Source organism: Dreissena polymorpha, unplaced genomic scaffold, assembly GCF_020536995.1.
Source record: "Dreissena polymorpha isolate Duluth1 unplaced genomic scaffold, UMN_Dpol_1.0 chrUn004, whole genome shotgun sequence".
NCBI classification, from domain to species: domain Eukaryota; kingdom Metazoa; phylum Mollusca; class Bivalvia; order Myida; family Dreissenidae; genus Dreissena; species Dreissena polymorpha.
This window is the reverse complement of record NW_026273318.1, coordinates 250,354-264,630: the sequence shown is the minus strand read 5'-3', so window position 1 is coordinate 264,630 and position 14,277 is coordinate 250,354. Positions and strand designations below refer to the sequence as shown.

Here is a 14,277-nt window from a genome sequence, read left to right as displayed (position 1 = left end):
TACTTTAGTGTCACGAAAAGACGGAAATCGTTTCATTATCTAACCACACATGTTTACCGTACTCGGTCAGTCGGCTTGGAAATCGTTATTGAAAGACTGAATAGGCTACCGAAAATCGACAGTTTGCTATAAATAACACTGTTTGACTTCAATTTTTTTTTATCGGAAATTATTATGCTAAGAAGTTCCATTTTTGTATAAGAAACACAGAGATATTTAAATACCCGCGTCATGCTGAATTGGGTGTTATGCCATATGCTGCCAGCGTAGCTGTAGCCTAGCCTGCGAACCTCTCAATCTGGTCAGGATATTCCTAATGAGACCACGAAACCTTCCGTGATTAATAGATGAGCTCAACTCTTGGCCAGATTGCGCAATTAAGCAAACTGGGCTTGAGCAACAAGTACGCTAGCCGAATCGCCATAAGACCCATTTTCGCATGACGCGGCTCTGAAAGTGTGATTTGAATGTGCCTTTAGAAAACTTCTTGCAAATGAAACATTTAAATACCATATAATTCGATTGTGTATAAAAATAAATCATATTAAGCCATATGAGGACACATATGATGTGATCTCTTTTAAAATAGTGTTTATTTACGAAAATGTACGTGTGATTTGAATATACATGCACATTATAACACACATTTCATGCGGTAAATATGCGACTAAAAAGTTTCAAAAACAACATTTATTAAAAACTTTTTTCTAATTTAATTATTGAAAAAAAAAATTTTATTCAAACTTTATTTCAAAGTCAGGATATTATCTATTAGCGTTTTCGATTGCCAACGGCGATTTCAATTGAAACTGTAAAAGATAAGAACGATTGTAATGTCGAATTCTACTCATGAATAGCGCGCGTGTTGAAACAGAACAGGTATTGCAACTAAATACTGAGATGCAAGTTAGAACAAGTAGTATTTTATGATGAAAAATTTCAATCGAAATTAATGCCCACGATGAGAAGGTATTGACCCATTGAAACTCTGGTAAAACATACGTCAATTTACGTGTTATACATTGCAGTTGATGGTACGTTCGTAAATATTTATGGTGATGTGAGAGAATGTAATACAATGCTCGTTGATACTACTACCTTTATTATTGTTATTATGCTGTGGTATATTTTTTATAAGATTTACACAAAGCGACATGTACGCTAATGTATAGAGCAAATTAGCCTATGATGTGGGTCGTCATCGTAACGCTGAAACTTGGCTGCTACCTTTCCTTAGCGGATTCGACTTATAATTAGTGTACGTCGAATATAAGAAATAGAACAGAACAGAAAGTGTATTCATATAACTTGAACAATTCCAGTTCTTCGTTATGTATACAAAACTGACAACATATATGCAATAAGCACATGCATAGTAATGCGAAAGTGTCCAAATTACATGACTTCATTAAGAAGTGGGGGATAAGGTCGATAAGCCGTGTTAAGCTATACAGGATTTTAATTCTACATCATTCATACTAAATCTGATTACCGTAATTACTCTAAGTTTTCGGACATTCAAAAATAATTTATATTTTTGTGTCCGTAAATTTAGATATGGAAAACAAATCAGGTGAACATTTAGAGACAAAAATTAAATGTCCGAAAATTATAATTATATTGAAATAAAATCAATAACTCAATGCACAATAGTGTTTCTACTTTAAATTAAAAACAACTCCACAGCTTTGCTTACTCTTGCCTGAAATGATACAGAACAAAAAAGTAAAAATACTGCTTCCTTATTATGAAGATATCATTGAAACTGCTGTTGGGTACGTCTCCCAGGTTTTATTACCTTAATCCGTTTGTAAAACCCATGATCAAAGTGTCACAAGATAAGCGAATACAGTGCCGAAATCTGGTAAATTAGTGCTGTTTAATATACTGTCCGAATATTTAGAGTCATTGATGATAGACTAAAACGCGCATGTCTGAAAATTATAATTCACGACAAATATTTTTTTGGTCAAAAAGGGGGTGTCTGAAAACTTAAGTGTCCGGAAACTTAAAGTAATTACGGTACACTGAACGACATCGATGATCATCAAAAGAGCATAATTCTTATCAGCAATTTATCATTAAGTCTGTACATATTTGTGGATAGATGTATATTCTTTGTGGACTTAATTCATTTCAGCGTCGCTTTAAGTTCGCGTTAAAGGTGGAGATTTATCTTGCTGTTGAATATCGGAATAAGTGAGTATACGCCAGTACAAAGGATACAGAATAAACGGATGTTAATGCACTACCTGCAATTTAAACTGTTGTAAACATACCGTCGGCAGATGTCACGTCACCATAGCTTCATAAAGCAAGAGCACAAAGGATCGAAATTTTAACTTTTGTAATTGTTATGCACACAATAATATATGGTCCTTTTGTCCAAGGATGACTTATGATATGGCATAAAATAAATTCACTTTTAGTAAAGTAGCAGAATTTCATTATGTTGTATATGGGCAATTTAGGTGCGATTTAAAAAAAATGATAAAGTGTGGACAAATACCATTTCTTACACGTGTGAAAGGATCATCTCATTCTTCACGCATGAATTGTAAGTCCATATCAAATAATTTGTATGAATAGATTTAGGCCATACTTAAATAGAACCAAACAACCTTTTTTTCCAATGATGAAAGTGAACTTTCCATCTTCCCGATAAATATGTACTGCGCTGTACCATCATAATTATAATTTTCAAATTGGATGCTCAAAAATATAAATTGTTACAATACAAACATTTCCAGGGGATCTGACTATTCAGTGTTGTGTTGTTTTTGTTCGTTTGGTTGTTTTGATTTAATTTAACGGTGATGATGATGAAAATGATGATAAAAACACGATGATGCTGTAGTTGTTCTCAAATGAGTACATCAGCCCAGCATCTTATCGATGTGACATAAATGCATCATAAAAAATCTTCTTTAATGTTTTTTTTGTAGATTGGTATCAGTTAATTCATATTCCCTTTTTTGTGCAAATGGCTTGCGGCTTTCTTCGCAGATATTACGTTATCACTACAAAATAAATAAAATAAATAAATAATAAAAACATACTTTAAATTTAATCATTGAATCAGCAAACCGATCAATCAATCAATATATTATTAAATGTACTAGTTAATTAAATCAATTAATTAATTGAAGGTTTTTTATGTTGATGTATTAAAACGAGCCTTTTTGTTTCTGTTAGTTTGTATAGAATCTCAATTGTATCTAATATTTTGTAACATCAAGTATAAACAATAAGAGTGGTACAAAAAGAACTTACATCGCTACATAAGGCGGTGGTTTATTGGCTTGAATGCTACAAAAATATTTAAGGAATACAAAAATTGCTTCGGCTTATGTAACTGTTATAAAGTACAAAAACTTGATGTTAAAATTTCGTTATGTATTTTAAATTAGCACTTTAAAGATTAGTGTTCTGATCGTGAAAATAACGAAATACATTCCTTATAATGGAATCAATAAAACATTGTCATTAGAGAATTTATCAAACAAGTCCTAAGTTCCATAAGAAAGAAGTACTGCGTAGTGCTATATATCTCGCAATATTGAACATTCTATGATTATTAAACATTTGTTGAAATCATTTGAATATCAGTGCCAAAATGACATCCCATATACTCACACGGAGACTTGGTTTCCCTTCTTCTTGTCGATCACTATGCACGCTGTGATGATGGCAAGTACCTGTTTTTGTAATCATGTGCGTGATTTATAGCCTTGTAGAATTCAGGAAAGTCAAACAAAAAGTAGGATACATCTTTTTTATCTATTATTTTAATGCATCAAACAATACGTATTATTTTCAAATATGATATCTATAAAAAATGTACTGTTTAAAAAATTATGACATAAACTATTATTTTTAAAAGAAAGCTTTACATTGGTGCCTGTTATCGTGTAACCCTAGGCTTTTTCATTGTCAAGCGTCTTATTGGTCCATCATCGACCAATGTAATTACTAAGAATTATTCATTATATAATCCCCGGTTATATACTGTACTGATAACTTACCTCTGCGACGATGGCTACACCTCCTGCCACGATGGTCACGAGGCTGTACATGTCAATGTAGAACTTGACTCGTGTATAGCATCCCTCTGTGTAGAAGTTCTTTGGCACGGTCGTGCACGTTGCGGATGTGACGTAGACGGCTACGGTACTGGATGTGACACCTTGGCAACAGGAGGCGGGTACTCGATCCGTTCTATGATTGATAATGAAAAAAAGATATACATGAGGGAAATATCACTACATGACCAGTGATTTTAAATTAGAAATGCATGCTTGTTTGTCTAGGTATTTGTTTATTGCAAAGAATTTAACATTTAAGTATACGCTGTTGGAACGTTTTGGTACGTCCGAAAACAAATGAAACAAGATATATGGAGTTGATACATGTATTACTTAATATGTAGAGCTTGTTCTAAATATACAACAGCGGTATCAAGATTATTGGTAACACACCTCTTCAATTATGTGGGCACTATAAATTATATCATCATACCACCGCATTGATATCTGCCTGATATAACGTTGCCTTATATATTTTTTATATCATGGTCAACAGGAATATCTTATATCAGTAATGTGTAGATGATGGTCATATTACTCGGAGTCAACTGTAAAGTAATCATTTTTAGTAAAATCGAATCAGATTCAACAAAACAAGCAATTTGATACCAAGATGTAATATATTTTAAACACAAAATGCAACAAAAACAGCAAAAAACATTTCTTACAAATATTAAGCTCGCGTGCGTATGACGTCATTATTAACACGTCAACCGACAAAAGTCATTCTTTCCCGCTAAAACTGCAGCTTTTAAGCGATTTATTCATTATTTCTTTAAAATCGGGGACGTTCATGTATGATCAACAGAAAAACAGGTTACTGCCTGATCTTTTTGTAATAAATCAGGCTCGGCACGAATAAAATAACAGATCGGCAAGCCTCGCCGTTATATTATACTAAGCCTTGCCTGATATATTACAAACAGATCACGCAGTAACCTGTTATTCTCTATATCTACAAAATAATATATTTGGGATAAACCTAAGCATTATTAATAACCTTTATCATAATACCGACCACGCATTTCCATCATTTAAAATAACCACAATACTACGGTACTATTTGTTAACAAGATATATTAATACATTTCAGAAAAAATCACAAATAAATATTTAGAGAAAAAAAAAACAGCAAGAGGAAATGAGGTATTTTAAAAGGAGTTTTATACACTCTATGGTGAGGGAAGAGGTTCTGAGCTTGCTGACAAAGGCTATTTGGGAGCGACCAAAATCCGTTGGCTGCACCCAAATAGACTGTGGTAAGGTCCTTCTTGTCAATCGAGGCCCTCCCACTGATTCTGCTATAATTGCTGAGGTGTGTTCTAGACATCCGCAGAAAAGGGATATACCTTCTGTCTGGACTGAGTTGTTGATGTAGCTGTTTGTTGCTTCGTAGCCTCTGATTCTGCTTTCCAGATCAGAATCTAATTGCTTGCCATAAACATTCAGCGAGGAACTTGTTCTTACATGCTTACGGAATTTATATTTCTTCTTAATCAACATTAAGCCTTCTGGCATCTCTTCCTCCCTCCAAACAACTCTCACCAGGGTCCACATCCGTTTCTGTAGTCTTGGGCAAAGTTTGTACACTTTGTATGTGATTCCACAAGACGTCGGAGCCGACTGAGCATTTGCCTTCCTGACACCATTCATCATTTCCTTTCAGGTGGGTTCCTTCTTTTAATAAGGGAGATGGTGGCCGCACCTCCACAATCCTGTGGAAGCTACTTAGACGACTTAAGCAACTTACTTGTAGGAGCTTATCTTTCTCCTCTTTTGTACCTTTGAGGTGCCTGTAAGGTAATCTGGTAAGGGTTTCCAAAAAATGCTCTCCATCTCCGTACGTTTATCTTCCTATTATTTCGTAATAGATTATCCACTCTTCTTAACCTCTGGTTATTCTGGCGCGTAAATTGCGCGTATTCCTTACTGATCCTTGCTCGCTGGCGCGTTTGAACTGCCTTTGAATGGTCCTCAGCTCAATATGGTGACGCTGTATCTCTTTTTTCTCTCATATTTGGTTTCAAATGGCTTATTGATTGGATTATGCTAAGCCGGACTAAAATGCTCGTAGACAACCGCAAAAGTGATGGCTGGGAGTGCTTGAGTGTTCTATAAATACTGTCATGCAAGACACATGCAGTATGGTATCATGGTCATCATTGAGCTTTGTCCATGCCTGCTTATGGTTCCGCCGCGACCACTTCACAATTTCTATCCTTCTTTCCTGTTTATTAATCGATGCTCCTTTGGCTTGGCTATATCATTACTTACGCGTTGATCCGATATCTGCTTCTCTTCGACTTTAGCTTCTTCTATGGATCTGAATCTTGGCATAGGAGATCTATCAAACCATAGTCCATGCCATCATCTGCCTCATCCATTACTAGATGATCATCAGTACGGTCATGTCCTACGTTACATAATTATCCTGCGTCTCACGAGATGTTGGGTCTCACTCTGGGTGTCGTAATTTCTGTTTCATCTTACGACACTTTATCCAGCCTTAGTGACCTTTCAATACGTTCCAAATCTTGCAGATCGTGATACAATAACAGCTTTGTAAGCTGTCTTCTCAGTCAGTGTCAATTAATTGCATATTATATGGCTTTTCATATTCTCTCGGTTATAAATATCTCTTATATGATTATAATATAAGAAATCTAGGTGAAAACCTTTTAAGCCAACTCTTCTAGAACAAAATGTGTTTGCAATAAGTCTTTTACTACATGAAAATAAAATATGCCTGGAGGTTTTACAGCGACAACACTATGCAAGATAGAGAAATCAATATTTCTTTCGGAGTTATAAAAGGTTTTAGTACTTTAAACAAGCTTACCCTCCAACCCACGATGTTGGAAGCTCGGTGAAGTCATTGTTAGTTCCACCGTCCGCATACAGGGCATTTACTCCGCAACAGCGTGCCTACAAATATTGAATAATGATGTGTGAAGCATCTTCTTAGACAATTAAATCCTTAGAGTTAGCATTTATGTAATCATTGAGGTTTTGAAAGCATGCAGTTCCTGTGTAATGTGTAAAACTAATATTAGGGCTTGGTTATCAATACAACTTTGTAAATTTTTGGCATGAACACTTTCTTTACACAATCTGAGTACGTAATTGGAACATTTAAACGTTAAACATATTATGCTTTATAGATGTGTAATCGGTAAAACACTTTAAGTTTTTTACTTGCAAGGATATTATTTAAAGATACTCAATCTTTATATTATCCGACATTGGCTGATATATATCGTTTAAAAATGGCAATCTTAAACATTTCACAAATTTTGGTTTGAACCCTTCTCACTATTGTGGTTTTTGACTTTTTATTTACATTTTAAGGTACAAAACATCAATGTTAACAATCCATTTAACATTTCAGACTCAAATGTGTATTCAATTAGAAATAGGCAAACGATCACGTGAAAGATACCGTAACCAAACACGTACGCATTCCTCAACAGCATTCAGATGACCAGCGCAATGTAAACCAACGGTGTTTTTTTAAAGACAATACAAACACTCATCTGATTTAAGACGGCTTTAAATATTTCATGTATAACCATTTAAATGTATATCGTTCGAAAAGTAAGCGTATATTTGCAATGCTCTTTTGTACAAACCTGATACACACGCAGTATCTTTAAGATAATTCGAATGTTTTTTTAAGTTAAAGAGTTTGAAAATAATAATAGCAGGTTGCTTCAAAACGTTGACTTATTTAGCTGGCAATCGTAAAAATACCACTATTTACATCTTTCAAACGTATAGCTAGAAAATAATAATTTGAGTGTATATATTTTAATGTATTAAGAAAAAGAAAGTATTTATTATTCTACAATATTCTACAATATATTTTGGATCAAGAACTTGTTTGCATCCGTGATCGAGATAGCGCACAAGGGAAAGTCGAAGAGGTGATTGTTCATGCCTCCATGAAGAGAGTGTTCCAACCGCTGGATATTTCGTCCGTGGCCGTGGGTCCGTCATAACCCTTGAGAAGGTCCAACATCTGTCCTCGCAGCCAAAGGTCCGCCTATGAAAACAACGGAGTCAATACTACAAACAACTACTAAATGATGTGTGATGCACATCATACAAGTTCTTAGCTATATGTATTGTATTCTAATATGGTCTTGTCATATTGCGTTTGTGATTTGCATTCCACATTAGATATTGTGCCCACAAAGTTCCGGTTGATAGTAATAGTACATATCTCTGTATTACTTCATTACAATTGGCAACGCACATGTGGTATTGAAACAAATAGTCAATAAGAAATTATTGCAAAATAATTCTTTCAAAATGAGAAATCAAATATTATTCAATACTATTAAACTATAAAACGTTTTATTATTCGTCCGGTACAAACAATTACACGTATTTTTTTTTTAAAAAAGGTTGTATTATAACGACATGCAATGTTCTAGACGGCATGCTTTAAATATATGCCTCGCTCTGTGAGAATAAGGTCTAAAGCATGTGCGTAAAGTGTCGTCCCAAATTAGCCTGTGCAGTACGCAGTGGCTAATCAGGGACAACACTTTCCGCTTTAATATGTGTTTTTCGTTTAAAGGAAGTCCCTATTTACCGAAAATCTAGTTTAAGTGGAAAGTGTCGTCCCTGATTAGCCTGTGTGGACTGCAAATGCTAAATTGGGACGACACTTTACGCACATGCATTATGCCCAGTCTCTCAAAACAAGACACATATAATAATAAATCGCACCTTGGTCCTCACGCTGAGCCATAGTCCTATCACCATTCCCTCCAGGATAATGAAGATCACGGCCAAAACAATAAACTGAAACAGATATGTAGTCGCCAATATCACTGGCGTGCAAGTTTTACATCAGTTTCAACTTTGAATGACTGTGTCAAAAAATAAGTATATAAAACGGGTTTGTACGACTGTGTAAAAAAAGTGTGTATTTCAACAGAGTAGTTTTATTTAATCGCAACTCAACCAAAACATTTAACAAAAATACATACATACTTCGTACTCTTCATCGGGGCTGTTATACAAATTGAAGCTATAATAATGATTAGAACACATTTGCAAATTAACCATCCCAAACACATTACTATGAAAAAGAATTCAAAAAGGATTTTACATAAAGGCCAGAGCGTAGAAAAAGGATGATACCCAACGGACTGCTTAGACCACGTGACACAACCCCGCTGCCAAACACAACATACCATCCAAAGATGAGAATATCAAACACATGTATTTCAACGTTGTCATCAATCAGCATGACAACAGGAACGTAAATTAGATATATCTAACGTCGTGCTAATAACGAAGATGCATTAAGGGTTCGATAATTAACAAAAATGTTAAATGTAGTTCGACCTTTATCCAACAAATTATCATTTTCATGAAACGCAAAGAGATGCAAACGCTGAATCAATATCACTAGAGCAAAGAAAACATAAAACAATCTTCATAACACCAGACCGACTAGAATTGAAAGATATTGAACACATACAATGTAAAAATCTATACAATACATTTATCAATCAAAGTTTTACTGGACAATAGAAAGCAAATAACATTAAGAGAGAAAAAAACAAGGCAAAGATGTATACCATCTTAAACACATAATGCAAACGCAATAAAGAGCAAGAACATGAATGCAAGTGATCTGACTGACACATTATTTATCATAGCAAAAATTGTGAAATACAACACAAAGAAAAAAAACTAAAAAAATATTTACGCACTGGCTTGAGCTTAATCCGTGAAGCCCATACCGCACATCCTTCCTATAATAATAAAGATAAACCGTCAGAAAATAAAATAATTGGAGGAACATACCACCCAGAGGCATCCCTTGATGGCTTTTAATGCACCACACATTCCCAGCATTGAAACCATGATCAGCAGGCCGCCCATCCCCATCATCATATAGGACAGTGCGTCACAGGTGATCCCCATTGGTAAGGCACTGTAGAACGAGAATTGAAAGATACGTTCGTTTCGTGAAACGAGGAATACATTAAGCATTATTATTTTAAAGGAGCAAACATGTATACATGTAATTATGAGTTTGTGTTTGTTGAATCTCGTTTGAAGTTTGATACCTGATGGTATGTTAATATATTTAAATATATTTATTATATACAATTGTATACGATGCTAAATATGATATGTACTGATTACCTTAAAGGGGCCTTTTCACAGATATTATTGAAGTTTTTCATTAAATGTTTCATTAAATGTTTTATATTGGTTAATGTAAACTTTGGATCTAAAATTTTTAAGTATAAAAAAAAACAATAATAAAATTAAAGAAAGATAAAAAAGTAACCCTCAAATGGGCTCCAACCACTGACACCTGAAGTAAAGATCTATCTCTTAGACCACTTGGTCATCCGTGCTCATGGAATTAGTGATGCATTTGATACTTTATCAAAGCAATCCTCGTAGTATCCCAAAATTATGCAAAATATAACGACAACTACAGAACTCTCAAAATTATTCAATCGTTTCGCGTTGCAACGCTTTATAATTTTCAGGTTTTAAACTGTAAAAAGATGCATATAATGGATATTTTAGAGCCTGGTAAATATTCAGTATAACTGTTTCCTCACAACTATCATAACTACATCGAAAATTTACGAATCTGAAAAAAAAATGTTTTATAAGTTTTACAAAACGTGAAAGACCCCTTTAATAAAGTATTATTATTAAAACGGTAGATCGGTATAACATACCTGTATTGAACTGTGTTAAACATTGTGACCACGCTTTTGTCCAAGAAACCGCTGTTAAACTTGAAGAAAAGTCCAGACGCCAGAAAGGCCCCTCCAGCGAGCTTCAATTTATAAAACCATGCATGTAATATAGTTCGCTACGCATAGATGATTTATCATGTTTTATAATACATAATAACATGTATGTTACGTATTCTGCGAAAAACAACGGATAGGTATATATTTAGCTATTCATTTAAAAAAAAAATATGATTGAACATGTTTTTAATGGCATGTTATAGTTTCTCTACAATTATGTAACATATGTTTTCATTAAAGCAAAGCGTTCGTTTTGATGCATTTTATTAAACCGCTCTAAGACGTATGTTTTTTTTTATCATTTTAAGGTATACACATACACACCAATAAAAACAACAATTAAAACATATCTAGTTATTAAACGACATTCATCAAATGGAGCATATTGTATGTCTGGCTTTTATTATTGAACGTATAGTTAGATTTGTAAGAAGTACTTACAAATATCAGGGTAGTGACGAAGATAAGAAGGTATCGGGAACATTTCAATCCCTCCATGTTCTGTTCTGTGAGGAAATGTAATCTTAATTATACAATTTTAATTCTAATAAAATCTAGCCTGTATCATTCTGCATATTTAGATAAAATCAACTAGACACAACGGGGAAAGCTACTTTAAATAGTGTACACATCATGTTGATACATATTGAAACGACAAATATGACAATTACAAAAAATAAAAATAACATAACAATATTTTTAATAAGTATTATAATAAAATATGTATAATCATAATTATAATAACACTAATAGTAATAAAAGTAATCATCATCATCATCATCATCATCATCATCATCATCATCATCATCATCATCATCATCATCATCATCATCATCATCATCATCATCATCATCATCATCATCATCATCATCATCATCATCATCATCATCATCATCATCATCATCATCATCATCATCATCATCTTCATCATAATCATCATTATCTTCATATTCATATTCATATTAATAATATTTTTATTTTATTATTATTATTATCATTATTAATATCATTATTATTATCATTTGTATTATTATTATTTGTATAATTATCATTATTATTATTATTATCATTATTATTATTAGTATTATATAGTTAATAATCATTTACGTACATACAGGCTTTAATATATATTAATCCTTAATAAATGTAGAATAACCAAACACAGCATCAGGTTTCTTTCATCGAAATATCAATTAAATCATGATCGCCATCAAGTATTGCTCTTTCATCGGCGGTCAGGCGATAAGGACAAGTTTTTGTTAGCAGCCAATGAATAAAAAAATATTGGTCGTCGTTGATGTCATATTTCACACTTGGTAAACATATGTTTAATTCATGCAAAGAGAAATAGGTACGAGGTATGATTCTCTCATTTCATTTCAATATAAGTATTGAAATCAAGATAAATTGAAATTCTGTTAACACTGTAAAAGAGAACAATGTACATTGAATGTGCATTTGTTTGGTGTTCATTTGATCATGGATTCTTTCTTTGACATATGATAGATTTTAATGGGAACGTATTTGAACGAAAAATGAGACTGGCTTACAATGGAGATGTTGACGTAGATTTGAATCGATCGATGTTAAACGATTGTGTGCGATGAACTGCAGTCTATACCCCTATTACCGAAAGAAAATATTTATTTACACAACACATTTTGACATATCTAACAATACTCTCCCATCACAATATTCACTTTAATTCATTAATAAGACCTGTTTACAGACATTTCGAATTTTTGAAAAGTGAAATTAAATATTATTACTTATAAAACTTGAACATTTAAAAATGTCGAAAAAAATTATAACAGAAAGAAAAAAACTGAAACGTTTTTTTTTAACAACAGATCATTACGGCTAAATCTAACACGTTATCACTTGAAAAGTCAAGGTTTGATAAAAATTGTATTTTACACGCTTTGATAACAATTACTGATAACAAACGTTTGAAACTCTTTACAATGCTATTTTGTAATATCCATGAAACAACCGGTATAATAATATTTAAACTCGGGATCGAATGGCAACTTTGTTGTTTGAATATTATGCGGGAATTGTTTGAATTGATGCCATGTTTTAACTAATGTTTTCTAAACTGCGAACAATTCCACAGATTGTAAAATGTGTTTATCTTATAGAAACGATATACATGTTTATGCAGGAAAATAAAGAATGTGAATGTGATATACAAATAGTTTAGTATGCAAGTTATACACGAATTATGCAGTTCCGATTTATTGCTGCGCCGAAAGAGCTACGTGTATATGAACACGACAAAGGGCATTATGTTCACCTCAATTATAAGTTTAAGGCCTTTACATTAGCACAACGCTTCACATGTTATTTAAAATATCAATTAAAACAGTTACACTTTAAACCTTCTATCTGCACATGATATACTCCACGGCCGTTAATCATGCGCGCCACCTCTTTTTTGAGATGCATCAATAACTGAGCTTATGTTACTTCCGAGGTGGCGCTTAGGCCGTGATGTTTTGAAATTTAACAGATAATTTCAGAGGGAGATAAGGTTTTATATGTTTTTTTTAAACATATTTCGCATTATTTAAAAAATCGGCCAATGTATTGCGATTAAGCGAAGTAGTAGTAGTAGTAGTAGAAAAAGTAGTAATAGAAGTAGTAGCAGTAGTAGTAGAAGTAGTAGTAGTAGTAGTAGTAGTAGTAGTAGAAGTAGTAGTAGTAGTAGTAGTAGTAGTAGTAGTAGTAGTAGTAGTAGTAGTTGTTGTTGTAGTAGAGTGGTAGTAGAGGTAGTTGTAGTAGTAGCAGTAGTCGTAGTAGTTATTGTTTTTGTTGTTGTTGTTGTTGTAGAGAATTGGTAAATTATTCATATTATAACGGTTAATTAAGTTTAAAACTATTAAGTTTAAAAATATGTGTCTTTATAGCCAGTGAAACCTCTTAATAAATCTTAATAAATGCATGAATTCTTTAGTTTGTTTTCGTCTATGCCAAATATGGGTACTGAATAGTTTCAGCACGTTGTTAATCATCATTGTTGTTCAGCATCACAAAATTGGAAAAATAAACACGTGTTAATATGGCATTATTTCCTATGCTAATGTGTAAATGTTCGGATATCGACTACATGAGTACCTCACTTCACCACTTTAACCGGTATACCTTTTCCCCCGTGGCTCTATAAGTCTCCCCGTGCTTTTCCCCTTGCAATAAAAGACACCGGTTAATAACCTGAAGTAGGTTGCACACGGAAGGAATTCATTTGGCTAAAAAGCTATCATCCTTGGCAGCTCCCCCTATCTTCCAGCGCGTGATGTGCACTATGCGGACAGTAAACTCCGATGACTGTCTTAAAGCATTTCAACCTAGAGAGGACGTGGCATTCGATTTTCGTGAACTTTCATTTTGCT

General features: G+C 33.4%; 1 protein-coding gene across 4 annotated transcripts; it reads right to left on the bottom strand.

Annotated features, from left to right (window-relative positions):
- Positions 1–876: 876 nt before the first annotated feature.
- On the bottom strand, positions 877–14,161 carry LOC127863282 (tetraspanin-18-like). 4 transcript variants are annotated; one of them, XM_052402696.1, is made up of 12 exons: positions 14,030–14,161; positions 12,436–12,508; positions 11,327–11,391; positions 10,808–10,908; positions 9,909–10,038; positions 8,820–8,894; positions 8,023–8,127; positions 6,925–7,010; positions 4,026–4,218; positions 3,637–3,698; positions 3,274–3,309; positions 877–3,020 (listed from the first exon to the last, which is right to left on the bottom strand). In XM_052402696.1, the coding sequence occupies exons 3-12, from the start codon at positions 11,381–11,383 to the stop codon at positions 2,957–2,959; spliced, it is 909 nt and encodes a 302-aa protein (XP_052258656.1). In that variant the 5' UTR covers positions 11,384–11,391; positions 12,436–12,508; positions 14,030–14,161; the 3' UTR covers positions 877–2,956. The 4 variants fall into 4 exon arrangements, with proteins under 4 accessions (XP_052258656.1, XP_052258657.1, XP_052258654.1 ...); XM_052402697.1 differs by lacking the exons at positions 12,436–12,508; positions 14,030–14,161 and adding an exon at positions 12,001–12,107; XM_052402694.1 differs by lacking the exon at positions 12,436–12,508 and having other exon boundaries at positions 878–3,020.
- Positions 14,162–14,277: the final 116 nt, after the last annotated feature.

Bases quoted from the DNA above. Each gene is read 5' to 3' on its own strand.
- LOC127863282 (XM_052402696.1), bottom strand. From the start codon at position 11,383: ATGGAGGGATTGAAATGTTCCCGATACCTTCTTATCTTCGTCACTACC. The intron at 10,909-11,326 runs GTAAGTACTTCT...TATAAATTGAAG, and splicing joins TCGTCACTACCCTGATATTT to CTCGCTGGAGGGGCCTTTCT. The intron at 3,310-3,636 runs GTGAGTATATGG...ATATTTTTGTAG, and splicing joins AAGGGAAACCAAGTCTCCGT to CATTCAAGCCAATAAACCAC.